Genomic DNA, 26,912 nt, shown 5'->3' with positions numbered 1-26,912 from the left:
TTTAGGTTGGATCTCAGGAGAAGTTTTTCACCCAGAGGGTGGTGACACACTGGAACATGTTGCCCAAGGAGGCTGTGGATGCCCCATCCCTGCAGGCATTCAAGGCCAGGCTGGATGTGGCTCTGGGCAGCCTGGGCTGCTGGTTGGTGACCCTGCACACAGCAGGGGGTTGAAACCAGATGATCCTTGTGGTCCTTTTCACCCCAGGCCATTCTGTGATTCTATGATAATAGAATGGGATAGTGTTTGACTTTACCAATTTGAATACCTTCTTCTCTTGTCAATGTTGATACTGTGGTTTTGTCCACATAGCTCTTAGAAACGTGCTAAGTTAAGTGGCTGGGAAGTGATTGTGTGAGAAAGCATTGGTTTGAGTCAAGGACTGTAAAGATATCAGAACCAGGCAGTGGTTCCTTGACCCATCTTTACCAATAAATGCTCAAAAGTTCCATTTTCAAATCATGTTCTTGGTTAGTCTGTCCAGTAGTGTATTTTGTATATTGAAACTGCTCTTTGATTACTGATCCTTGTCATGGCTATTAGAAACGCATAGCATGCTTTTGAATTTTAAATTATAAGATGAAAAGCAATCTGCTTTCTGTTTTGATGTTTTTGTGTGTAGCATGGGTGAAACTAAAGCTGGCCAGCCGATCTCAGGAAGCTGTGTTGGACTTGAATGAAGAGGACCGACAAAGGATAGAGGAAATAAAGGCTGAACTGCTTCTGAGTGCCAAGAAATCTGGACAAGCCAAGGTAGAAGGGAGAGAAACCAGCTGCTCTGGAGAAGAGTATTTAAGTGGTGAAGTCTTTCAGGTTACAGTGATGAATTATATTCTTGCAGTGTTTTTAAAGGTGGATGGGTAGGGAGTGAAATGCGAACTATTGAGAGCACCATTTAGTGGGTGAACTTGTTTCTTCTTAGGGCTTGGATCAGTGAGTTCCTATCTGTGTTTTAGGATCCTGTATGAAGTAGAATCATAGAATGGTTTGAGTTGGATGGGACCTTTAAAAGCCATCTAGTCCAACTCGCCTGCAGGGAGCAAGGTTGTCTGCAGCTCCATTGGGTGCTCAGAGCCCCATCCAGCCTGACCTTGAATGTCTCCAGGGATGGGACACCCAGCCTTTCTCTTAGCAATCTGTTCCAGTGCTTTGCTACCCTGACTGTAAAACACTTCGTATAAAATGAAAAGGGGGTGGATGATCTATTCATGTTATGCAGCATAGAGAACCCTGAGTTAGTGGAGGAGAGACTGGATAATTAAAAAGAAGGTTGGGGCAATTCTACCTATTGGACTCCATGTTGGCTGTGTGTTGTTTTATCCAAATTCAGAATAAGACAAAATGAATGTTGTTTTTTGCAAACCAAGCCTTCAAGAAATCACTTTAGGTCGACTGCAGTGCTTTCTGCTTTGATCTTGGAAGTGTTTTTACAGTGGCTTTAATTTGAAATCCAAAGTAGTTTTGAATTTGCAGAATGAAGGTAGCTCTTTTTTTGTTACGCTAGATTAGATATGAGTGTATTTTTTCCTCCGAGCATAACAGTGTCACTGCAAAAAATAGATTGTTGAAAAGAAAACTATTTAGCTGGAATAAATGCAGCCAGTTTTGATTGCTGACCAAATAATCTACTATAAATTGAGTGGAAGCTGTTCTGCTGAATTTAGAGCGGAGCTGACAATGCATTGACTTGAACAAAACAAGGAATATAAAAGGATGCTTTCCTTTTCCTAAACTTTAGAGACTCTGAAAGGCAAAGTGTTCCTAGCATTCATGTGAACAATTCCTTTGTCAGATCATCATCTTTATTTAGTGCTTCTGATACAGGCTTATGATGAATGTTCCTTTCAGGAAGTTTAGGCTCTGCTTTGCAGTTCTACAGGCGACAATTCATGTAATCTACCACCATGATGTTTTATTGTTTCTAGCAGGAAACTCATGAAGCTTGCCTATAAAAATAAAGCGCAAGGAAAGAGCAGGACAGCTTGGAGTTCTTCAAACCTTGTTCCTTCGTACTTTTGGGGTAGTTGAGTGTCTGCTCGATAGCTATTTGTCACTTCTGATGTGTTAAATAACAGATGCTCTAAAAAGAAAGTGCTGTGATTTCTCAAGTTCTGGTTGAGCAGAGTGTTTCGGAGAGGTGATTGGGACATATGCACATAGGCAGGCTCTAAACATGCACCAAATACTGCCCCCGAACAGGAACACAAAAACAACATTTGCTTTTGAAGGATGCATTTCGGATAGCAAGCAGTGCTCACGGCTGTAACTCAAAATCTGAATTGCTTGCTTTGCTTTCTCTCCTGTAAAACTGACAAACACTGTTGTGGAGGAGTCCTATTGATTGTATAGCTCTCCCATTTTACACTAGGTGAGAACTACTCATGCTGTTCTGCCTGTATATTGACCATTAAAACTTGACAGGGATGCTTAGGGATGGATGGCAAACACGGAACTTGTGACATAAAGCCTTTTTCCTAAGCTTTGTACTGACTCCATTTTGTGTTGATTTGTAACTGGCTGCTCAAGGAAAGGGAGAGTGCAGTGCATTGGGCTTCTTTGGGAGAGCATCACATTCACTGCATATACGAAGGGGCCTAAGAAGTGTTACATTTTGGACTGTCTGGAGATGTGGCACGTAGGATATTCTGATGGCTCTTTATAAGCTTATCTTTACAGTACTGTGATGGACACAGAGAGCTGCCTATGGAGAGATTACTGTTGGATGAGTAATTTCTATTTCTGTAGCCAAATGGAACCTCCATTCTGTTAAAGGAGCATTGTCCTTCCAGTCTAACCCTCTTCCTGCACCTTATGTGTAAGTTTGAGGCCCTCAGTTTGCACTGAGGGCATTGGAGATGCTGCTGGATGAGTGAGCCTTCAACACACCAACACTGTTCTTTTTGTCCCTCTAAATTAAGAATCCTTTAACTCTACCTGTATTGATATGGATGTCAAGTGGCTCTCCCTTGTTTTACCTAAGTGTTCTCCCTTTGGATACTGTATTCTTCCACCATATACTGTATTTTTCCACTCCTTGTACTTACTTTTATTTCATTTTTTTTCAGGAAGTTCACTGAGTTGTAGCTCTAAATTTGCACCGTGTTCTCTTGTGGATCATATGCCAAACAAATCTTTTTTGGAAAGATGACACATAAGGAGCACAATAAAACATGTGAAAGGCTTGGGAAGATGAGTTTATCGCAACTTCTGTTGCTTTTGGTAGTAGGAGTTGCTGCGTTCAGGCAGTTGAATGTGGTTTAGGGAAGAGATTGTCCAGGGAGAACTCCTGCCCTGACACAGACCTGCTCTTTGTCCTTGCACGCTTCTATGGTTACTCATTGTCAGCTACAAGAAATACAGGGACTCAAATAAGCTAACATACTTCTTTAAGAAGATGCAGAGAAATCAGATTTCATTTTGAGGTACCAGAAAGCAGCACAGGTTCCTTTGAGAGCAGAGGCTGTAACTGAGAAGCATACCCTGGGAATTCTCCTCTTAGCTGCAGTGCCAGTAATACAACACAACTGTCTGCCTCATTAACAGGTAGCTGAGAGACAATACCATGCGAGAAGTATAGCAGAAGTAGGGTGTGGTTTTTGTTTCTGTTTTTTTATCTGATTCTGCTGTGAAACCATAGCCTACGTTTAGTTTGGTTTACTTGATTCAATAGACTGTTGATGATGTTGGTGGCAGTGGGCTTTGAGGTAGAGGAGAATATAAAGCAATGACAACTGGAGATTGTGCTGCAGATGGTTAATGAAGGTGGGCAAGAAAACAAAGGAAGAAGTTAGAACAAAAGTGAATTATTAGCTTCAGCTTCTTGAGTGACCATGAGCAGGTAATGTATGTTTGTGTCTGTTCTGATGGGAGTATGAAAACGATTTGCACCTGAAACTGGGTGAGGTTTTACAAGGCATCACTTGCCTTATCGTAGGCAAATAAATATAGGCAAATAAAGGGTCTGATTATTTTAAATCATATTTTAGTTGTCAGCAGCAAGTGGTGGTGGTAAAAAATAGAAAGTTCTATTACAGTTCTTGCCTGAAAAGGAAATTGGCATGCTTATTTTACAGGAAAAGAGAAATATAGCAATTAGGGAGAAGTAAAGCTTTTCTAATTAAATATTCTCATGCTTTCTAAAGAGCACCTTTCTTTTCTTCCCTCATGTTCCCATATAACAGAATTCCTTTCACTTTAGTTCTAGTTCACGAATGCTAGAGTTGAACAATTTGAGAGGAAACCTTTACATAAAGCACAGTTTTGTATTGTGATAGGGCACAGCAAAATGTCACATCCAGGCCTGTTCCTGTCACCTTAAAATGTCACAGCACAATGCTTTGATTGCATGGAGTTGGGCTCTACTCCAAACCTGAGTTTGTTAGCATGCAAACTGATTTCTTGGAGGTTGCCAGCATTTAGCATCATAGTTTGGTTCCTTGTGACTGGAAGCAAGTATGTGGGGTTCTGCATTATGTAGGTTTTTCCATGGAGTTATGAAGGGTTGCCTTCCATCAGGAATGTGAAGGCTGCAGGTAAAGTTGTGTATAAAACCTCTCTCCTTAGAGCTCCATTAAATCTGAATGATAAGTCCCTCAGCATCCAGTTCCAATGCTGAATGTAGCCTTATTTAGAGCAGGAGGTTGGACTGGAGACTTCCAGTCTCTTCTAACCTAGATGTTTCTGTAAACGTGTAGCTAATTGATATGTTATTTTAATTAAAAGTGTGATCATTGAAATATATGCGTGTGTGTCTCTAAATCCATTTTAACACAGTGAACAAATATGCATTTGTAAGGCAGTTGTTATTCCTGGTGTTTTATGAACTGGGCTTATTCTAAGAGTCCAGCTGTGTATGAAGCAGGTCCACAGGTAGAATGCTTTGACACAATAAAAAAACAACATCTATAACTCAGCTTTATAGGTTGCAAAACCAGAAGGTTCTTTATCTGTTAGGCTAATTAGGCTGTAGGTACTTGTCAGCATCACTCAGTGGTAAACAAAAGTGACTGATTTCTAATTTGCTAGTACATAATGCTAGTTGCATTAAGAAATGAATGCAAGAAGAAATGTGTGCTCATTTGTAATACAGACTTTTGATTCCTGGTAGCTCTATTCTGTCTTTGAATTTTGAGATTCTAACTTTGGTGAGAACAGAAAGTTGTCTGTGTAACCTATATGTGATCTTCTGTGTTTTTCAGGGTACACGGAGTTACAGTTCAGAGGCTGCTTCTGTGTATAGCTATAATCAAGAAGCAGACAAAGAGCATTCCAAAGCTTCAAGTGACAAGAGATTTCGTTCTGACAGCCAAACACAAGCCTTCAAGACTAAGGAGCTTTTAATGCCAAGCTTGCAACGCGTTGTGCCATTGTATAGAGCTGAACTTTCAGATAGATGTCTACTGAAGAATACCCAGCTGAAATCCTTAAGTACTGCTGAACCTCCTGCCTGCAGCCAACATCAGGCCATTGCAAGTAGCCATTCTGACTGTGTTGGCCTTCAGCTGCCATTGCAAAAGCAGCAGGACACACGTGTGATGAGCTCTGCAGCTGCTTCTGGTGCACTAACAGGAAAAGTCCCTTCACCAGCACAGAAGAAGCTGTCTTTTCCAAAGTGCTCTGAAGAGATGTCTAAGCAAATTACATCTATCACCTTCTCATCCCGAAAGCGTTTTCAATCACCGTTATCTTCCGTGGTACACAATGGCTTTTCTAGTGGAGATGATCTTGATGGGATAATGCCTTTGGAGATAGATTCAGCTACTGCTGAGGAACAGAGCCATGACAAACAGCATTGGGAGAGATCTGAGACCTGTCCTCTTTCAAGTCCAGCTCTCGCTGGCTCACGATCTAATGAAATTGCATTTACTGCTGACAAAGACAGGTTTTGTGATGTCTCTGATGGTAACAGAGCTGGAGCTGATCAAGAAACAGACTTTTTGTCAGATCGGGAGTCTGTAACCGTCTATGCTGATGAGAGACAGACCCTTAGTGCAAAAAATCTTGATGCTTCATCTCAAGATGTGACTGAATTGGGCAGGCATAGTGCCAGACTCCTGGGGCTTGACTGCGAGAGAAGATTTAGTCAAAGTATGAAGGGGCTTCATGAGCCTCGTTCTATAAGCTCTTATCAGAAGGAGAAAAGCAGCCCTACCAGCCATGTCCAATTGCGTGAGAGCTTAGAAGGTTCTGATCCAGCTATACAGACTGATTTGCCAAAGGACCATGGTAAGCTGCTGGAAGAAGAGAAATGTCCTTCTGATGCAGTGCCTCTCATTCAAAAAGAAGATACTGGAGAGCAAATTGGTGCATCTCAGCATTCATCTCCAGATGAGATTTTATGCACTGTGTCTCCTTCATCACCCATTAAGAAAGCGCTGTCTTGTGTCCACATCACTCTTTCCCCAAAATGTAATAACTCAGAGCTGCACAGGGACTTGAATACTGAAAACAGGATGAGTTTGGGGGATAAACTTGAAGTTAATTCTCAACCAGTGCCTTTAAAAACACCAGAAACTTTATTAGAAGCTGTTCCTAAATTACCCACTGCTGACCTTATTCCAGAAGATCAGAGATGCTCATCTTTCCCAGTGCCTTCAGCAGACCCCTGCTCAGTGTTTTACTCTGTTCCAAGCACAGCAGGGCAAGAGCTGCCTTTGCATGGCAGCGAGAAACCGCAGGCTGTGAGTTCAGAGGGTCGTAGCCTGAAGAATATCTGCAACTGCACAGATCCTGCAAAGAGTAGGAAAAGCACTTCTGACGCTACCACTCAGATAACAACAGAAAGCCCTGGGAAAACAACTTTTTCAGCAGAGATCTATGTTAATTCACAAGACATTGAAAGCTCTGCCCATCAGTCTTCAACCCAGAAAGCAAAAGAATTTCCCCAAAATACAACTTCGTGTCTTAACAGGACTTCCTCTTTCCCAAGGCAGGGTGGTGAGCAAATCAGTGTCTTGTATTCCTATGTCATCTTCCATCTGTTAAACTGTGAGGTATTGATGGGTACTAAAAACCAACCATACAAACAAACAAATCCAAACATTTTGTGGAAGTTACATACTTGTGATAGTTTTAACATTGCTATTTCAGGTTCTTATGAAAGCCTTGAGATTTGCATTCTTATTTGCAGGAGGCTGTATCTGTTTGATTGTGGTTCATTTCAACTTAATCTGGAACTGAATCTGTTGTGGATGAGCATGGATCAGGAAAGTTATATGGCTTTTATAGTGTTAGATGACTGATTCGGTTCAGTGCTTACAGATTACCAAGGGATGTGTCTGATTACTGATCTGCTCTCTAATCAAAGTATGTATGAAAGCGAAGAGGGAAGGGTGAGCCCTGCTACTTTAGAATAAAATATTAGAACAAAAGAGAATGTGCAGGGATTTTAAAGTCTGTTGCTGGAGAGATAGGAATCATAGAATCATAGAATGGCTGAGGTTGGAAGGCACCTCAAGCTGGGCCACCAACCTCCACATTTAATACCAGCCCAGGCTGCTCAGGGCCCCATCCAACCTGGCCTTAAACACCTCCAGGGATGGATGGGGCATCCACAGCCTCTCTGGGCAGCTATTCCAGCACCTCACCACTCTCACAGTAAAGACCTTCCCCCTGATATCCAACCTAAATCTTCCATCCTTCCACTTAAAACCATTTCCCCTTGTCCTGCTATTATCTACCCTTTCAAAGAGTTGAATTTGGATGTTCCAGTGTTCTTTCCATGTTGATGTTGTGTAGTACTAATGCATGTAGATACATTTTTCTCTGTAATCCAGGATTTCTTTCTCTATACTCAAGGTGTTTTAGATAATGAGTTGAGAACTAATTACTTAATTACATCAGAATACACAAATGTGTCAGCTATTCCATCACTCATTTTCTTCTCTGTCAGAAGTCAGCTAATATTATGGTCCAAGCATTTGCTGATGTTCTCATGACACGCTGTATTTATTGACTTGAGAGCCAGATATCCATATTCATTTAAAATGATTGCATTAAGTGTGGGTCAGTGGAGGCTATGTGGGCATCTGAGTTGCAAGTAAGCTACTTTGCCAATCTAATTAGCAGTCAGTCTTTATCAATTGCAGTTTGTTTTCCTGAAGAATATGCTGTTTCTCCAGATTTACTGCTGTGAACGATTCCATTCCTTTTTTGTTGGTTTCACCATCAGTTGCATTAAAGGATTAAATCCTGACTTCTGTTAATTGCTTTGCTTTCCATCCCAGCAGGTCAGCCATTACTGCTGCCATATAAACCTTCTGGAAGTACTGAGATGTATTATGTTCCTTATCTAAAAGCAGGAGCCAAAATTTCTCTTCTTGGAACAGAAAACAGCGGTGAGAGCTCTCACTCAAGCACTTACTTACCTTAGGTTTCCTAAACGTGAAGCAATGGCTGTGGTTTATTTCCAATAATCACTTCCTCAGTACTGAATTTCTGTTCTTTGTGTTAGGAGATTCTACTGTAGAAACAGCTTCTATAAACAATGTACTTTGTAATTGTGGTTTAAAATGCAACTCGCCTCTTTCCCCCATCCACACATCTCCCTGTAAGAAGCACTTTTCATTTAGTGACAAAAAGAATCGGCTGGGATAAATCAATTTCTGCTTTACCTCTTGTTTCTTAGTCCTGTTCTATATGTAATGACCACATTGCATAAGCCTTACAGGACCTGCATTGTTTTCAGGCAGAGCTTTTTGACATACAAAGCTGTTTAGTTACTGTCAGACACCCTTCAGGGAAATAGGTTGGTGCAGCAGCAGCAATGGTAGGTGTACAGGTTAGCTGTTGTAGCAAGAGGTTGTGCTTGTGACTATATGCCTCTGCTCATTACCTCTTTGCAGTGTTTCTCTTGCAACATGGTTTAAAGGAGAGAAAGAAACGTGATGCGAGTCTGTTGTTTTGTAGAACGTAAGATGCTGGCTATAAAAATCCTACATGCGTATGAGATGGTGCAAGGTTCTAGAAAATGCACAGTGGAATTAAAATAAATATGTAGTTGTTTTTAAGCTCCCTGCTGCAGCTTGGATTCGCAGCTCTGAGTAGCAGCTGAAGGAAATTAAGTGAAGTCTGCTGTTTGTAACCAGGTGGTGTTGACAAGAATGATAAATCAGTTAGGGGCCATTTTAGGTTTCTAACGTTTAGGAGACAGCAGTACTCAGAGAACTCTGCTGCTGCTGTCTTGAGTTCTTGTTTAGAGGTTATGCAGACCTACTCTTGTCTTGTAGTTGTTCTCCTTTGCTATTCAAGGCTCAGAAAATACACATTTACATCAGTCAGCGAAAATGCTGCACTGATACTTGTGTAACAGGCTTTCTTTCAGACATTTTTGCTGTATAATTTCTGTCTCTATTTTTCCTGTTTCCTCTTTTTACTTTTAATTATTGCCCTCTTTTTTTTTCCTGCAGGACCACACGATGCTCTTCCCTCAGGGCTTCCAGCAAATGTGCTTGGTATGCAGGATGATAACGCTCCAGACAGTACAGCTATCAAGCATAAGGAAGGAGTCTACTGTAAGAGGGCTAAGCCCAAGCTTGCCTGGGCTGAAGAGCAAATGATAGCACAGGAAGGGGCCCCAGGTAGCTTTTCTAATGTGCCTTTTCATACATGTGAAATTAATAAGAGCAAAAAAGCTGCGTTTTAGGATCTGTGATTTTTGGTCTTATGCTGGCACTCTCAAGTGCTGAATATGGAAAAGAGGCACTGGAATGGACTGCCCAGGGAGGTGGTGGAGTCACCAACCCTGGGGGTGTTCAAGGAGCGACTGGATATTGTATTGAGGGACATGGTTTAGTGGGAGCTATTGGTAATAGGTGAACGGTTGGACTGGATGATCTTTTAGGTCTTTTCCAACCTTAGTGACTCTATTCTAAGATGCACATGTAGAAAACAAGAGAAATTTCTTGGTAAATAAAAGCTCTTGGAGTGAATCTGTGTATTGGATAGGAGTTTTGTTCCATCACACAGATACTCTGTGACATCACAAGATAGTGATGTAACACAGAATCACAGAATTGTAGGGGTTGGAAGGGACCTCTAGAGATCGAGTCCAACCCCTCAAGTATCTCTGTAACAATTGTATTTAACTCAGTTTTAATTGGATTTGACTATCTCTTTCTTCCTTTCCTCCATTAACCTTGTTGGATGGTGCTCCTGAGGGATGAAGGTCAGAGTTGATACTTTAGCAGACTACTTGAAGGCAATCTCACGTTGTTGGAACACTGACAGAATGAAATTACACTGAGCTAAACGATGATTTAATGTGGTGTCTCACGATAGTAACTAGAGTTAATCCTGTTGAACACTCCTTTTGTACTCAATCTCATCCAGTGGTTTTTGAGTTTTGCCATTTGTGAGTTGGGTTGAGGGGTTTTTTGTTGTGTTTGTGGATTGTGTCTCCTTCCTGGACAAAAGGAGCTATAAAAAGAAAATCACATTTTTTTGCTATCCCTCCTTAGATATAGCTGTGAGTTATAAGGGAAGGTGCTCATTGTGCACAGTGTTGTATGCAAAGGCAAAGTCCTCTGATTTCAGAGTTAATGTGGTTGGGTCTGGCGTGCTATTGCCCATGTAAGGCAGGATGAAGCTTGGCTATGGGACTCTTGCTGACTCCATGGCAAAGCTAAATAAACAGAAGACGACTTGGGTTCCAGTTCAGTGTTTTTGCTCCAATCACAGGAGGAGTAAAACAAGAAAAGATTGCTGAAAACAACAAGCAAATGTTTGGGGGTAGAAGAGGAGGATTTAGAAATGGTAGTGAGGGAAAAAGTAATTTGGGTGAGATTTATGCCAGTAATGGAGCTTGACATGCATTTGCTGACAGTTCACCATTGCCTAATCACTGACGTTACCGTTAGTAAATGGGCTGTTCTATTTTGTATTAACTTTTACAATTTGAATTAAAGCTGTTAGTACTTTATAACGCAGCTTTAAACTGCGTGCATGGCTAAAATGGCATGAAATAACATTGCTGGAAGCAGAGGAACTTGAGAAGTTATTCTGGCACTAGCAACTATTGTTCCTACTTTCTTTTTAGATCATTATACAACTCCCATTGTACTAAGGACATAACGTGAAATGTCTTCTAATAAAATATGGCTTTTAGAGTTTATAGCAAATGGCTTTAAAATTGGCTCGGAGTGCTTCTCTGCTAGTATGTACCGCATGCATGCTTAATGTATATCTTTTAAAATGGGTTTATAATTGGGTTTCTGCATGTCATCCTCTGTAATTTCAGGTAACAGCATATTCTGAGTTCATCACTACTTGAAGCTATAATGTGTTAACTGAGCTTGAAAGCAAAGCAGAACTAGGTCTTGGTATTCTATCAGAGAAGTTTCCAGAGCTGTAGAGGATGAGATGGTATTGGTTGTCTCGTATGTTGTGTTTCTCTGAATTAAGAAATAATGCTTAGGCATTTGGTAGCACTTGTTCATCCTGGGTATTTATCTGAGAAGCACGCTGAGTTGTGGTTGCTTGTCTTGAGTTTCCATGAATATAAATAATGGCTTTAACGAAATTTTGATCTGGATAAATAAATTTATCATCCTTTCAGACTGAGCTGGATATGACATTCTCTTGGATTCCTTCTAGCAAATGATAGTAAAGTTGGTTCTGTTTTAAGAATGGGAGTGTTAGGGTGAAAATGACCCTGTTTAAGAATTGCTGTTTGCTTCATGCTTCCCTGTAGAGGACCAAAACTAAAGGGTTTTCTTCTCTTGTAGAAGGCAGTCATCATTTAAAGTCGGTGAACACCACTCACTCAGGCTTCAAGTCTGCACAGTTCTACCTCCATCATCCTGTATCCATGCGTGAGAAATACCTCTTGTCCCACAGTGAGCCCTCAGAGGACTCTTCTGGTGTGGGACACACTGGGATTTCTTCCAGCACTGCTGTTCGGAATTGGAAGAAGGCACATCGACATAGACGGTTTTTCTCTGCACACCATAGGAAAGATGACAAACGTGAGTTCTTCCCGCTTACTGCAGAAGCAGATTATAGCAAGAATGAGGATCTAAACGTTGATACATCTTTGAATAATGAAGCACCAAGAGAGGAGTTGCTTCAGCCAGGTGGAAGAGAAGCAGAACAAATGGCAGCTTATAGCCAAACAAGTCACCTTCGTGAGAATGTGGTCAAAGACCTGCCCCCGAGACACAGAACCCATTCTGCTGGTAGCTTAGATGAACTCTGGGTTAAGTTTTTGGAGCGCCAGAAGAGGTACCAGCAGCATGAATTCCGGCATAAAGGTGAGCTGACCCTTGTTGAGCGCCTCGATCGATTGGCCAGGGTCCTTCAGAACCCCATTAGGTATACACTGATATCAGCAAAAGCAGAAAGGAATGCTTCTGAAGAAACAGATGAGGTGAAAGAGCAGGAGAAAAGAAGACTGCTGGAGAAGAGCGTGGCTGAAAGTACCTTGGAGCCTCATGCTGCACGTGTTAAAGAGAGGCCACGTATCAACTGTCATGAAAGAAGCTTTGTTGAGCTTAGGAAAAATAGGTCAGAAGAGAAAGTTACCATCCACACGCATGAAATTTCAGAGCACCAGCAGTATTTGGACACTTCTAGTGACACTTGCTCAGAGAGAAGGCTTAGTAAAGATCTCTGCACCACTGTCAGTTCTGTCATCTCAGAATCAGATGCAGTAACACAAACAGATATAGAAACTACGACTCAGACTGAGGTGAGCAGTTCTGTTTCCACCATTGACACTGCCAGATTGGTCAGGGCTTTTGGGCACAGAAGGGTGCAGCTGTCACCGAGACTCTCCCAGCTCTATTGTACCATCCGCCAGCAGAAAAGCCGCTCCGAAAAGTGGGATGAGGAAGACAGCAGAGTGAGGGATGTGAAACATCCAAAGGTTACTTCTGAGAGACACAGGAAAGAGAAAGAGACCCAGGTATGTATACTAAAAGGCAATTGTGACACATCCCCACAACTGCTATTAAACTGTACAGTAAAAAGGTTTGTTGTTTGGAGAAGCACTTAAAATTTCCCATAAATGTCGCTTGGTGATTCTATGATTCTACCATACGAGGTTAGAAAAGACCTCTAAGGTCATCCAGTCCAACTGTCCACTTATCACCAAGATTATCCACTAAAACTTTTGGCAGTTTTAAGCATATCAAATTAAAGCCTTCGCCCTGAGCATTCTAGACAAAAGCTCTGCCATAAAACTGTTTCAGAGCTGAGGGAAGAAGACTTTGGTTGGGTTTTTCCATGGCCCCTTAGAGGAAATGAATGCTAGTCTCCTGAAAGGGGTTCTTCATAGAATCACAGAATGGTCTGGGTTGAAAAGGATCACAATGATCATCTGGTTTCAACCCTCCTGCTATGTGCAGGGGTCACTTGAATGTCTGAGGTTCCTTGGAATGCCTGCAGGGATGGGGCATCCACAACCTCCTTGGGCAACCTGTTCCAGTGTGTCACCACCTTCTGGCTGCAAAACTTCTCCTGAGATCCAACTAAACCTCCCATGTCTCAGTTTAAAACCATTCCCCCTTGTCCTATCACTATCCACCCTTGTAAACAGCTGTTCCCCCTCTTATTTACATGCTTCCTTGTTGTTAGTAAAAGATTTCACTGAAAGAAGTTAGTGTTTCTGTACACCAACAGCTAAAACTGTTGTGTCAAGTCTGAGGGAAAACAGAATTTTTCATGGCTAGGAATTGTTTCAAAGATGATTTTATTGCATTATGTGTATTAAGGCTATTTGTTCAGCGTCTGTTTGGACCATAAAAGCAGCCTCTAGTCTTTGGCTGCTAAAATCACCCATGAGATGACGGGTTCCAGTCATTCTTAAATGAGAATTAAAGCTCGTTGTTCCCAGACCTTGAGGTTGCATTGAGCCCATATGGCTTTTAGAAAGTGATATCTTTTATCATGCTTGGAGGCATTCAAGGCCAGGCTGGATGTGGCTCTGGGCAGCCTGGTCTGCTGGTTGGTGACCCTTCACATTAGCAGGGGGTTGGAAACCAGATGAACATTGTGATCCTTTTCAATCCAGGCCGTTTTATGATTCCACGATCTGCTGATGTGTATAAAGAGAAGTGACCCACCTCAAGTAAGGATGAGACAAAATCAATGGCAAAACACAAACCTTGTTTTAAAATCCAAGCGTAGGTAGATTCAGTGATAGGCTGCAGGAATCCAGATAATTTTTGGTTTCATGTATCTGTGGTTCAGATAATTTATTTATAGCAGGAGCCCTATTCCCAGAGACACTACTGTACAGATATTTCAGACAAGTTCTCATTTTTTTTGGGGGGGGAGCCTATTGTCAGCTCTGCTTCTGGCAAACTCGATTGCAGCTTGCTTTTTTTATTTATAGATGCTGAACCCATCCCAGAAGGTTTTTCTCTCTTCCAGTTTCTGTTTATTTCTAAAGCAGTCTTCGAGCTGCCATCTGGTAGCAGGTACAAAGCTAAAGGTTGTGCTATATAGCTGCTGAAGGGCTTTGAAAGCACTGCACTGTGTTTTCTAGTCCAAATAGCAACATGCACGTCAGTATTCAGTACCAAACTGCTGCTTATATTTATTTCTGATATGCATGTGCATGTAAATGGGTTATCTCATTCTTAACTTTATAGTGTCTTCCCCTTTTGAGTGCTAATTGAGATCTGTTCTCTGAAGGGAGATGCATATCTCCTTTGTCTGTCTGGTGTGCTCTATCAGAGCTGGAATAGTTTTATGAAGCTAAAAAACCAGCTCTTGTCAGCGTGTGTGAGAGTAAAAATCACCTCCTTTAAACGTTGAAACTGTGCATTGCGTTCAAGTGGTGATAGCAGAGGATCAATAAAAAGGTAATTAAAAAGCCTCTGCTCATTTCCATTGTGGCTGGCGCTATGAGTTACTAATAGGAAACTAATTGCTAGGAGCAAGGAAAAAAAAAAAAAAAGAAGGGAAATCTGTTTCATAATTAAAAATGAAATTCAGCAGAGTTGCAGGGATTGGTCTGTGCTGCACCGCTGGGCTCGAAGCCTGGGGAAACTCTGTCAGTTAATTGCTGTTAATAAAGCATTAACGTTCTCGGTGCTTTATAGAAATGAAGAAGCTCGGAGACGAGATGCATTACATCGTGCAATCCGTTTGAAATGTCTGTAAAATTACAACATCATCAACTGGAAGTTAATTTATTATATCAAAATCCTGCTGCTTACCGTCTTCATGGCTGGAATCATAGAATCACAGAATGGCCTGGGTTGAAAAGGACCACAATGATCATCTGGTTTGTGCAGGGTCACCAACCAGCAGCCCAGGCTGCCCAGAGCCACATCCAGCCTGGCCTTGAATGCCTGCAGGGATGGGGCATCCACAGCCTCCTTGGGCAACCTGTTCCAGTGCATCACCACCCTCTGGGTGAAAATCATCCTCTTAAAACTCCTTTTGTATGAACATTGAAGACGTGAAAGTGGCATCTTGCCTAAGCCATGCTCTTACTATGAGCCCCATGCCTCTTGTTTTCCTTGGGCTTGGTTTTCTCTGCCTTGGATGTGCTGAGGATTATAAGGGTGAGAGAACTTGTCGTGCTTCAAAAGGATTTGGCTTTTTCACTCCAGTGTTGCAGAACTGGAGTTCGCAGTGAATTTGCAAAGCAGCATGTTGCTTTTCCAAGACAGCTTGTCCCTGCAGCAGTCCCACAACCTTTAAAGGCTTCTGATTTCAGAGGGTAGGAATGTAGGATTCAGTTCAGATGGTTTTTCTCTCCTTCTTCCCACTTTGCACTTTGTGATCTGTCCTGAAAGTACAGCCAACAGATCTTGCTGTAGCAAAAAGGGGTTGTCTTGATATGTCACACTTATCCTTGAGCTTTGGATGAGAGAACTGGAGGATGCCCAGCCGTGTACAGAGTGTGATCACGAGTAAAGTCTTGCCTACAGGCACCATGCACTCTTCTTACTGGAACAGGGTGCTGGAAGTATGTCGGTGCATGAGGATGAAATGAAGGCTGACTGTTACGTGGTACAGCAATAAGTGACAGTGATCAACCTGTGTTAAACCTTGTAAATAACACTAGTCTCAAGGTACAGCAAATTCTAGCTGTTTAAATCCACATTCAGCTAATTTCATTTATGTTTTCAGATGTTTGAGTGTGTTCTTCTGCATGTTTGTTCTTTCTTCCCCTCTTGAAGGCATTGGATCCAGCTTTGACAAGCAGTGGTTCCTGGGGACCAAGCTCAGCTCTCAGTAACAAGCGACGCTCACGGATGTTAAACAAAGGTATCCAAGCAGGTGAGTTGTTGGGTTCCAAACTGATTGTTTGTGCATTGGCTTCTTCTTATCTCCTTGGAAATCATTTGCCAACATCTGGTGTAGGTTTCTCATGGTTGGGATGAGTGTGCAGCGTACTTCAAATATTATAGAGAAAGGTGTTATGTTCTAATTCAAACGAGCCCTTTCTCGGCCTGCTTAGCTAGTGGCCAGCTTTCTCACTGCTATGCTTTATTAACCTGAACTTATCCATTTAAACTGTAAAGGTGGAATAACTGTATTTTTTTAATTATATTGTTTTCTCTGCCAGACATCTGTTGCTCACAGAATGTATTTTGTGGGCATATGCTATTTCAGAAGGCTCCCAACTGCAGTGTTCCATATTCCTCTTAGTAATATTTTGGATGTTATATCCTATTTAAAATATAAGCTCATCCTGATCTGGTGCAGTTTGAATTCAGGTCCAGAAAAAGCTGTATCTCTCTTGGCCTGAATGTAAAGCTGTATTTATTCCTGCCACTGTGTCTTTCAGCAATAGGTTGGAAGTTGGTTTTTCAGGTCTCTGCTGAGGTCCCCAGCAGGGAGTATAGTTAGTTTGGCTCCCACCCCCCTATATACACACACATACACACACACTCAGCATTTTACCTGAGGGACTAAGTTTACACCTCTTCAATTTTACTTGGACTAACATATAGTAACAATCTTAAGTAGCTGTAGATTTGCCCTAAACTTAAAGTGTAAATATAGAAGATTTTGCCTTTTGAAAAGAGGTAAAGAAGGCAACACTTGAGCTTTGAAGTGGAAATTGAAGGCCTCCCTCTGCACTGTGGCGTTGCTGCTCAAGTACTTGTAGCTGCTTTAGAGTAGAATCATAGAATTGCTCAGGTTGGAAAAGACCTCAAAGATCACCAAGTCCAACCACAACCTGACTGTGCTACCCCTAACTAACAGTCCTCTGCTAAATCACGTCCCTGAGCACCACATCCAAATGGTTTTTAAACAAATCCAGGGATCGTGACTCAACCACCTCCCTGGGCAGCCCATTCCAGTGCTTATTAACCTTTCTGTGGTTAATGTCCTTTCTGTACTGAGGTTCCCAAAACTGAATAGAGAACTCAAGATGAGGCCTCATCAGTGCCAAGTACAGGGGCAGGATGATCTCCCTAGTCCTGCTCACCCCACCATTCCTGATACAAGCCAGGATGCCATTGGCCTTCTTGGTCACATGGGCACACTGCTGGCTCATATTCAGCCTACTGTCCATCAGTACACCAAGGTCCCTTTCCATCAGGCAGCTTTACAGCCACTCCTCCTCAAGCCTTTAGGGTTGCCTGAAGTTATTGTGACCAAAATGCAGAACCTGATACTTGGCCTTATTGAAACTCATACAGTTAACCTTGGCTCATCGATATTACTGCTTCATTTTAAACTACAGGAGACTTGGAGATTGTGAATGGTGCAACAAAGAGAAACACTCGAGACTTCGGTGTGACTTTTCCTACCCCAAGACCTATCCAGCCAAATCAGCGGCTGCGGGATCCCTGGCATCGTGTCCATGGTATTTTTGGAGAGTCAGATGGTACGGTCACAGATCACCAGGCAGCAGGAAGGAAGGGTAAGCAGAAGGGACAGCCAGGCAATTTTTTCATGGAGAAAAGGACAGAAAAAGGAGCAGACTGCATTTACCACAAGGTCAGTCCAAAATATACTTTCTGCAGAGTAGAGAAGCTCTACGTCTTAACAGCAATCCTCAAGATGTGTGAGGAGGATTAGCTAGAGCACAAATTAGTCTCTGTCAGTTTTTATTCTGCTTTTAATGAGTGGATTTTAAACAGGGAAGCTTTCTATTCCAAGTGAGCTTTCTGATAGTCTATTTTGATGCCATTTTCAACCAGGCTGATTGAAGTAACTTTACCAACAAAGGTGATGAAAAGGCAAGGAAATATGAATAAGATAGGAATTAGGGAGATGCTTAGTTTTGATTTTCAAAGTATAAAAGGTTCTGTCAAGTTCTGAGTAACCAGATGCTGTAATTTGTATACAGTGCTTCAGCTGGACAATATTATTGCTGATAACTATTCCTTCTAAAAAGAGAGGAGTGTGCATGTAAGGGAGCCATTTTGTGCATTGCCTAGAGGCTTGCTGGTTTACTGACACCTGGCAAAGGAATTCTTTGAAACCACCTAAGGTGTCTGCTAACAAGTTACACTGAAATCAGTGCAGTAACTGAAGTGAGTATTTATTGCAGTGTTAGGCATGGATTGTGTTGGCTGAGACCTTGGGTGTGAAGGGCTATAGGTGAGGATGGAAGAGGGGCATATGTATTGTTTAATTATCTTCATTGTATTCTGTGGTCTCTTCAACAGGGATTTCATGGTTTGTCCAAGCAGAGGATTTGAAGTTTGAATCTAGGAAAGAAAACTGTTCCAATTCCATCCCTGGTCCTGGTTCATCCTGGTTTGAGCCATTCACCACCACAAAGCCCTGGAGAGAGCCTCTAAGAGAGAAGAACTTTCAGGAGCAGCAGTGCAGCAAAATGACTCAACCTGCAGAAAGAGATGCTGAGACCAGGCCCACCCGGCCATTTGTGAAGCTTACGCTGCAGGTAAAGACATGCTGGGATCTCTGACGTCAGCACTAATGCTGAATCTTGTGGAAGCACATTTTTATTCCCTTTCTTTCTTCTTTTTCCCCCACTACTTTGTATTTACTAGAACCCAACCAAAGAGAGGTCATCAGCCTCATTTGCTCTTGGCAATCTGGCTTTACTATATATATACTATATTTAGTATAGTAATCTGTTTGAATAGAGCTATGTAGAGAGAATATAGGAGAGGTAATGTCAACTCACTCTTGCTTCCATGCAGAAATAATAGTATGATGTACATAGTGCAGGGTTAAAATGGGCTTTAACTCATGCAGTGCAAGCAGTGTATGCATGTATATTCATCCATATACATATATAGTGTACGCTGCAGATCAAATCAAATATTGCCACTATACATCTGTATTTTTCCACAGATATTTAGTGTACATAAATATTTGTGTAACAATTATCCGTAACAAGTGAAATTAAATGGGTAGTTTCTATTTAGGTGCACTTTAGAGGTTCCTTTAAATTCAATTGCATCTATTCCTGTTCTCCTGTTTTGATTATTCCAATTGCAGGGAGTCTGTCTGGCCACTTCACATTTTGTTTTGTCATCTCATCTTAGGAAGCTCTTGCACTGCATCGCCCTGATTTCATCTTCCGCTCTGGTGAACGTGTGAAGCACCTGAAGCTTGTAATGGAGGAGAGGAGAATGCAGAGTGAACTGCAGTCTGAACAAGAAGAGCTTTTTAATCCTCTAGAGAAAAGAAAGGGTTACAGGAATGCAAATCACCTGCTGGACGATAGAGGTACCTCTGTGTTTCTTCTCCTGATGTTCTATAGAAATACATTTATTCCCCCATTCTAAGGAATGTGTGTATTTTTTAATAACTTTAAATTACGTTTATGTTGTCTATAAAGATCCAGAAGTCCATGAAGGGCTAAGGTTGATGCAACAGTATTCTTTATGGTAAACAGACCTACTCACTGTTTTCTCATCCATTTAGGTTATCTGATGAAAGAAAAGAGAAGAGCGATTCCAAAGAGTGAAATGGTTCAAAGATCTAAACGGTAAGGTTGAGTAAATGAGTAGGAAAGCGGGATGAATTGCATCTGGGGAAGAAAAGAGGGTGGGGGGGACGGTTTGGGGGTAAATCAGCTTTTACAGTGCAAGAAATAGGCACTTTATCAGTGTCAGAAAACACCTATTTATAGAAACCTAGAAGTTAAACTGCTTTGAAAGAAATTTATGTGTCCTGCTGCAGTATCTGTGGTCCAAATGCTACAGATTTCCAAGTACTGGATCCCAAAAGGAGATGAAATGTAGAGTGCTGGACCCTGGACTGTGTGGTTTTGAACATGGTGATGGGGTAAGCAGCAGTAGTAGCGTGTTCCATTAAGGAGAGAGATGAGGAAATATGTTTCTCTCAAAGAGGGTGATGAAATGCTGGACCAGGGATCCACAGAAATGGGAATATTTCAATCCTTGGAAATACAGGTTGACAGGATGAGGCCTGAGCAACTCAATCTAGCCTTGAAATTAGTCCTGTTTTGAGCAGAGAGGTTGGACTAAATGACCTCCAGAGGTCCATTCCAACCTAAATGGCACAGTCATTCTCCAAACTATCCATTGGAATACACAATATATAAAGTAAACCCTGTTTTGTATATTCTGGGAGGAAAAAAAAGGTGTTTTATTTGAATGGTCTTTGACATTTAACAGTATTTTTAGGGCACTGATAAAGAGGTGGCAGAAGTGGTAAATATGCCAGCTCCCTGAGGAACACACATCCATGTTTGAGTTGAAATGGAAGGGTTTGGATTCAGGTCACTTGGACCTTGTGGTCGATGTGTCTGAACTCAACTATTTTCAGAAACACTTGAATTCATAATACCCAAATGAGCAGGATTTCTATGGAGACTGATTCAGGCAGTCACACTTGGTGGCACTTATTTGTTCTTACTGCTGTCATACTCCAGCTCTCAGTTGGATCTGAGAAGTAATTTATTCCTTACCATTCTTCTGAAATCCCTACCTGTAATGAGTACAGAAGCTTTTGCTTTTTCTCTGCAAGGGTATAAATGGAATTTCTCATGGTAAATTAGCTAGAGCTAAAGAAAACTATTTTCAATTAATCGACCCATAATGCTAAAACTTGTCCGCTTCTTGCTTTAAATATCTCAATGGTGGGATGAATCAGTGAGTGGTAAACCTTGATGTTTCACTGAGGGGCGTCCTGGGATGGTGAAAGCTTTTAGAGAAGGGTGATATAGTAGTAAAGTAAAATTCCAAATACCCATTTCCCCCCTCCAGCAGTACTTCCATAGACCTGTCAGCCTCTGCTGCCCTACAGAAAGATGTCAGAGATGGGAAAACAAGCATCCAAATGTGATTTACTTCATGTTTTCTGATCAATATTTGGATTCGATTCTTTGCTTTTCTTGATGCTGCGTATTTAACTGTGTTGTCTGACACCTTCCTGTTAGTTTGTTTTCCTGCTAGCTTCTATTCTGTCCTTTGAAACATGGAAGTGACACTCAAGTCGTACTGCCTAAATAGTAGCTCAGTGCCAACTGACACTGTTCATGCCAGTCTGAAAAACTACATATATTTCTGCTGGAGTTGGGACCAACACGGCTGTCAAAGATACCCCTCCCTCCTCTCTCCTGGCTGGTGGGCTCATTTCATTTGCAGTGTTCAAAATGGAATGTGTGAAGGCGCTTTCAGATAATAAGAGTTGAAGGCACAGATGTGTTTAAAATACTCCAAGTGAGCAGTAATTATGGAAAGCTGTTCTCATATTGACGTAAGAATGAAGCAGGCTCTCAGAGGACACCCTAGCAGTGTTGTAACAGGGTCTTTCTCTTTCCTTCTCCTATTTGCTGATTATCAAGTCACTGTTTTATAAGGGGAGTGTTATAGTATCTATCTTTAAGTATAATGAGACTGGAGTTTTTGAACATGGTTCAGATCCACCTCCAGTATAGGCTGTAATCTTTTCTTTGAAGCTTTATGGTCCTTGGCAACCACTGACATGAATTGAGCCCTGTGATCTTAATGGAAGATTTAAGGGAGGCAATGTCAGCGCTGCTATTCCATTATAGCTCTTAAGCCCCTTCTTTAGGTGACAGTGTGTAAAAACAGCCTAGAGTAGCACTCTGACTCTGCAAGGAGCACCAGCCACCTTTATTTTGATTCCAGAGCATCCCTTGCTGTTTGTCTCTGCTGTGGGAGTAGTTCAGCAGGGGAGAAGATAAAGCATTGACTTAGACAAGGCAGATAAGATGCCTGAACAACTGAATTCGAGTTACACTCGTCACTGACGTGTTGCTATTAATGGATAAGTGTGCTATTCAGTCTGTATACCCTCACAGCAATGAGGCTGTTCTGCACTGATGCTACAACTACCTTTTGCAGCTGAGTGATCAGATCAGCTGTATGGTCATTCCAGTGTTACAAATACTGCTTTTAAGGAGGGTGCTACGTGTAAGAGATCAGTGTTGTGGGATGTGGGAATTTCTGGTATCCCAACTGCTGGATATTCCACATTTTCCATATGTATGATGTTAGTAAACCCCCTAAACAAGTTTTCCTTTGATGTGGCTGATGTAGACTTTAACAGAACATAAAGGAAAAATAAGAGGAAGGTGTTTTTTATTATCTTTTAAGTTCATTCCCTCCAAGTCACTGTTTCTATCTGTCTATTTACACCCAGGATCTATGAGCAGCTGCCAGAGGTGCAGAAGAAACGAGAAGAAGAAAAAAGAAAAGCTGAGTACAACTCAAACCGCCTGAAGGCACAGCTGTACAAAATGGTGGGTGTTCTGGTCAGGTATCATATTCAAACATGTTAGGATACTGCTTTTTTTTTTTGCCTTGAGGCCATTAGTGTTATACTAACATTGTGGTTTTTGCACACTCCTATGTGTGTGTAGGGAGAAATAACAAGGAGGCATGGGCCCAAGTGGGAAGCACACAGAAAAGGCCACATACAGTGTTGTGATGGCAGAACAAGGCAGCATGTTTAATGGTATTTCACAGAGAGCTCTTTGAGTTGAAGGCTGCTGTTTAACTCATGGGCACTCTTGCTGTGGATGGCTTTAGCCTGCAGTATTAATAGTGAACTTTGCAGCTGTGCTTAATACAGCCCCGAGTTGTCATTTTTAATCTGTCTGCAGTGAAGAATTGGCAGAACTGATAGTGATTTGTTAGCTCTGGGGGCTGTGGGTTTCACCATGAAGCATTTGTTTGGCTGATAGCTTAGTGCTGCTGTGCTGGCACTGATGGGCCTGGGATCAGCTGTGGCTGGCTGGCAAGGAGCTGTTATCTCAGTATGGGTGTGACTGCCTTTGAACCACAAACACTTAACCAGCAGGTTGTTTTCCTGTGGTAGAATCTCACCATACAACCAACAGCAGCCCAAAGGTGAGGGGAGGGCTCCAGGATCCATCCATTGGATGTCTTCACTGGGGGTACGGTGTACTCATGCCACAGCCACTCCAGATCTGGCAGCTCAGAAGGTTAACCATAAATGTTAATATAGGGAGCAGGAACAGAACAGCTGAGAACATGGGGCTAACTTAGACTGCTGCACAAGTTTTTGCTCAGTTACCAAGTGCTTACTCTCTCCTCCCAGCAGCTGTGGCTGAACTCTTTGTTATAATGATGATGTGTACTTACATCCTAAATTCATTACATATTGGCTATGATATAACATGGCTCTGGGGCATCGTCACTGATGATAAAAGAGCAGACATAGAATCATAGAATTACCCAGGTTGGAAAAGACCTCGAAGATCATCAAGTCCAGAGGAAACCATGGGTTGCAGCCCAGCTGGCTCTGAGGATGGGATTAGCAAGCAGTACCAGGTGCATGCTGTTCCTGCGGGTCATCCAGGGCTCACAGATTAAGGATGTGTAATATTTGGGAAAGGAAGAGGTGATTTAAACATCTACACACACTCATCTGTATGGATATGGACAAATACTTGCTAAAGAATCACTTGCCAATGAAATCATTACACCAGTATTTAGAGGTACAGTTACCACCTGTCAGTACTTTGAAAGGGAAACGTGCACAGCAGTTTCTCAGGGAGAAAACAAAGCTTTGGGTTTCCAGTGTGAGCAACAACTGCTGTTATGTGGGACACACCGCTCCCTGGAGGCAGCACATCTCTTTCCATTCTCAATTCCATTGAGTATTTCCTTTTAGCAGATAGAGTTTTTTTTTCCTCTGTGTGTGAATGGGCCTTTTCCTTTAGAGGCAATGCAAGATAGGAACCACGAGGTGTCACTGCCTCAAAAGATAAGCCTATGTTTCTAGACTTAAAAGACTGAATTGCACTTGGTTGCTACACTGTGGTATTTTTTGAGTGTTTGTTTTTCATCCCCTTGGCTACGTTTTCCCTCTTGTCAGCACCACTTTAGGGTTCTGCTTTGTCTTATAGCTGCTTCCTGGAAGTGGAGCAAAGAGGGTAGGTAGCATCTCATTGCCAGCTGGGTTTGCTGTTTAGATTGCAGAGCGGATTGAGAGCTGAAAGGAATGCTCAGAGGCTTCGTGGTGTGGTTGTGGGGACAGATTCCACACTGAGACCCATATCAGCTGCTTTGCTTTCTATATGTTTAAATACATATGTATATATACAGTATTAGCATACAGTATACTCTAGTTAATAGATGTATGCTATGTACTGCCAGGGATGAACAATCAGCATTAGTGCTTCTCCAAAGTGCTCTAACATCTTGTGTGATTATGACCAAGGAGCACTGAGACATCTTCAATATACTGATAGTTCTTCTTTCGTGAGCGTGTCTACTTCTTCTAGGAGATATAAACCTCTGGTGTTTGCAGCACTAGAGGGCATTGTTCCATGGTGTTACATCCATCAGCTAATGTCAAGGTGCTTCCCAGCACTTCAGGTTTGTTTCTGACCACTTCCACAGCAGACAGCACAGGGATGACCCTGTGTTTTCCATACTGCTAAGTGGGAAACAGCAAGGATGCTTTAGCTGTCCAAAGACATGCAAAGAGTCGTTCCTTAGCCCTGTATTACTTGCTGATGCATTCTGTTCAGAGCTCTTATCAGCACTACGTTTGTGCTTGTGATTTTTAGAGGGCTGATACTGATCTGTGCCACTTCTTGTCTTACAGAAAATCACCAACCGTGTCTTGGGGAGGAAGGTACCATGGAACTGATAAGGATCTCCTCTTTCAAATAAAGGCCTGCCGTGCTTAGCGAACTTGCAGAGAGGTTGATGTGAAGTAGATAAGGCAGCAAATATTGTGCAACATATGCTTTGTGGAATTCAGTTATGTCTTCTTGTACTAATACAATCTTGCCATATTTATAAAGATATGAAGGATCAGTGCAGATGACAGGATTTTAAATACATGTGTGTAGTGGTGTTGTGAACTTTCAAAGTAAATATAGTTTTGGGCAGCACTTGGCTGATAACATATTTATAATTATGTGATTGAAATAGTGATTTTATATATATTTTAAATAGTTTTTAACAGGGATTTATTTTTATTTTTTTAATTTCCTATCTCGATGTAGCCAACTTATTTATAAGATTTTTGTACTGGAAAAAGAAACCCCAACCCTCAAACCATAAATAAACAATGAAACCATTTGTAACAACTGTTGTAGCAATCATGAAGTGTGCCTTAGATGTTCTTTGTGAGGACAGCTACAGAATCCAGGCTGCAGCCACCCCTGCTCTGCCCAGCCAAGAACATAAGAACTTACTGTGCATCTCTATGACACCTATTTAAGCTGGATGTTTTTAGTACCTCAAGGAGTCATGACTTTACTTTTTGCTTGGTTTGCTATCTTGCTGTGTTAACCAGGAGAATCTAATCTGAGGTTTTTGTTTTAATCATGTTGGGTGTTTTGAAGGCTTGCCTGGGGGGAGGGTATTGTGCCCTACCCTCCTGTGAATATGCACACACTGGGTTACTTGGTTATGCACTTTGTGAGCATCACAGTGGTAGAAGGTGAAAAATGAAGGTTGTGGTTCTTGGTGGTAGGCCTGAAGTCTCAGTTTCGCTTCATTTTGCATCACAAAAGAGTTAATGTGATGTACAAACAGGAAAAGGCACCTGGGGTGTCTTCTGCTCACCTGTGCCTGCAAACAGCGGTTTCCTATTTTCATACCTCGCGGTTTTATGTACTTAAATATCTTCACAGCAATTTAGTTTGAGGAATAACTGCAAGAGTAAATTTCTGCATAGAGTGAACACAACTGAGATGGTTTGACCCATCGTGTCCCCTACAAATCACGTAGAACTTCTTGTTTCACCAGAACTTCTTGTTTCACCCCTGGCTGAGCCATCCAGCAGTGGCCTTGGCCAGTAACCCCTGGAGTTCACATAGGGATATAATGAATTAAATCTTAAAATGATGGGAAATAATGCGATTCCCTTGAAGGTCAGCACACCCCACTAAATTACAGCAGTCGGAGATTTGGCATCATTATTTTTCAAGCTGTGGTCTGTGCTGGTGGTAGCACAGGCTGTTAAAGCAGCTGTTTTATTCTAACAGAAGGAAATAAATGTCTGAGAGTATGTCTGGGTGTGCTTAGAATAACATGCGAAAAACCAACCACCATAAAAGCAAATCAGTTGGAAGGGTGTGACTGGCCTGGTCTTAGAACCCTGCAGTTAAAAATGTGGTATGGGAAATAATAGTGTTGTGTAGCTGTGATAAATGAGCTTTGAGAATGACTTGTATCCTTACACCTTTCCAGTTTTCCAAATCTGCTTTTTGGTTTTTAACCTATTTGCTCCCTCCACAGCCTTTTCTTTGGATGCAGTTTGGATGCAAGCTGCTTTGTTTTTGTGTGCTCTTTCCAGGGTTGGCTTTGTAAGCTGCTGAAGCAGAAGATGCTAAAATAGCTGGTATAAAGCTTGTCCTGTGATTCCCCGATTTACATATGAATAGGCTTTTTCCCTGTTATAAGAAATGCAGTTGTGATAGTCACGAGAGATGCTGCCTCACTGTTGTATGCTCATTTAAAGCCACTTAGCTTCTTAAACACGCTTTAAACTTTCAGCTGACGGGGAAGAAAACACTCTATGGGCACTACTGCTGCCTCAAGAAGTCG

General features: G+C 41.8%; 1 protein-coding gene across 7 annotated transcripts in view; it reads left to right on the top strand.

The window, feature by feature from the left end:
• The window catches only part of ALMS1 (ALMS1 centrosome and basal body associated protein), a 43,432-nt gene extending 17,985 nt beyond the window's left edge, over positions 1 to 25,447 (top strand). Inside the window, exons 8-19 of one of the 7 annotated variants that reach the window (XR_014946084.1) lie at positions 623 to 753; positions 5,199 to 6,992; positions 8,229 to 8,336; positions 9,408 to 9,578; positions 11,724 to 12,901; positions 16,134 to 16,233; positions 17,651 to 17,907; positions 18,582 to 18,820; positions 19,431 to 19,614; positions 19,813 to 19,876; positions 22,522 to 22,621; positions 24,958 to 25,447. Coding sequence is in view for 6 of the 7 variants with exons in the window: in XM_015862987.3 (XP_015718473.2) it covers positions 623 to 753; positions 5,199 to 6,936; positions 8,226 to 8,336; positions 9,408 to 9,578; positions 11,724 to 12,901; positions 16,134 to 16,233; positions 17,651 to 17,830; positions 18,582 to 18,820; positions 19,431 to 19,614; positions 19,813 to 19,876; positions 22,522 to 22,621; positions 24,958 to 25,002 (4,241 nt within the window). In the remaining variant the exon portion in view is untranslated. Of the gene's footprint in view, positions 1 to 622; positions 754 to 5,198; positions 6,993 to 8,225; positions 8,337 to 9,407; positions 9,579 to 11,723; positions 12,902 to 16,133; positions 16,234 to 17,650; positions 17,908 to 18,581; positions 18,821 to 19,430; positions 19,615 to 19,812; positions 19,877 to 22,521; positions 22,622 to 24,957 lie in introns of those variants that run through there. The other 6 variants (XM_015862991.3, XM_085547563.1, XM_015862988.3 and 3 more) reach the window with 6 other exon arrangements.
• The last annotated feature ends 1,465 nt before the right edge of the window (positions 25,448 to 26,912 follow it).

The sequence above is a fragment of the Coturnix japonica genome, chromosome 4, assembly GCF_054131305.1.
Source record: "Coturnix japonica strain WE chromosome 4, WE-NBRP24, whole genome shotgun sequence".
In the NCBI taxonomy this organism is placed as follows: domain Eukaryota; kingdom Metazoa; phylum Chordata; class Aves; order Galliformes; family Phasianidae; genus Coturnix; species Coturnix japonica.
This window is presented reverse-complemented; position numbering and strand designations above follow the sequence as displayed.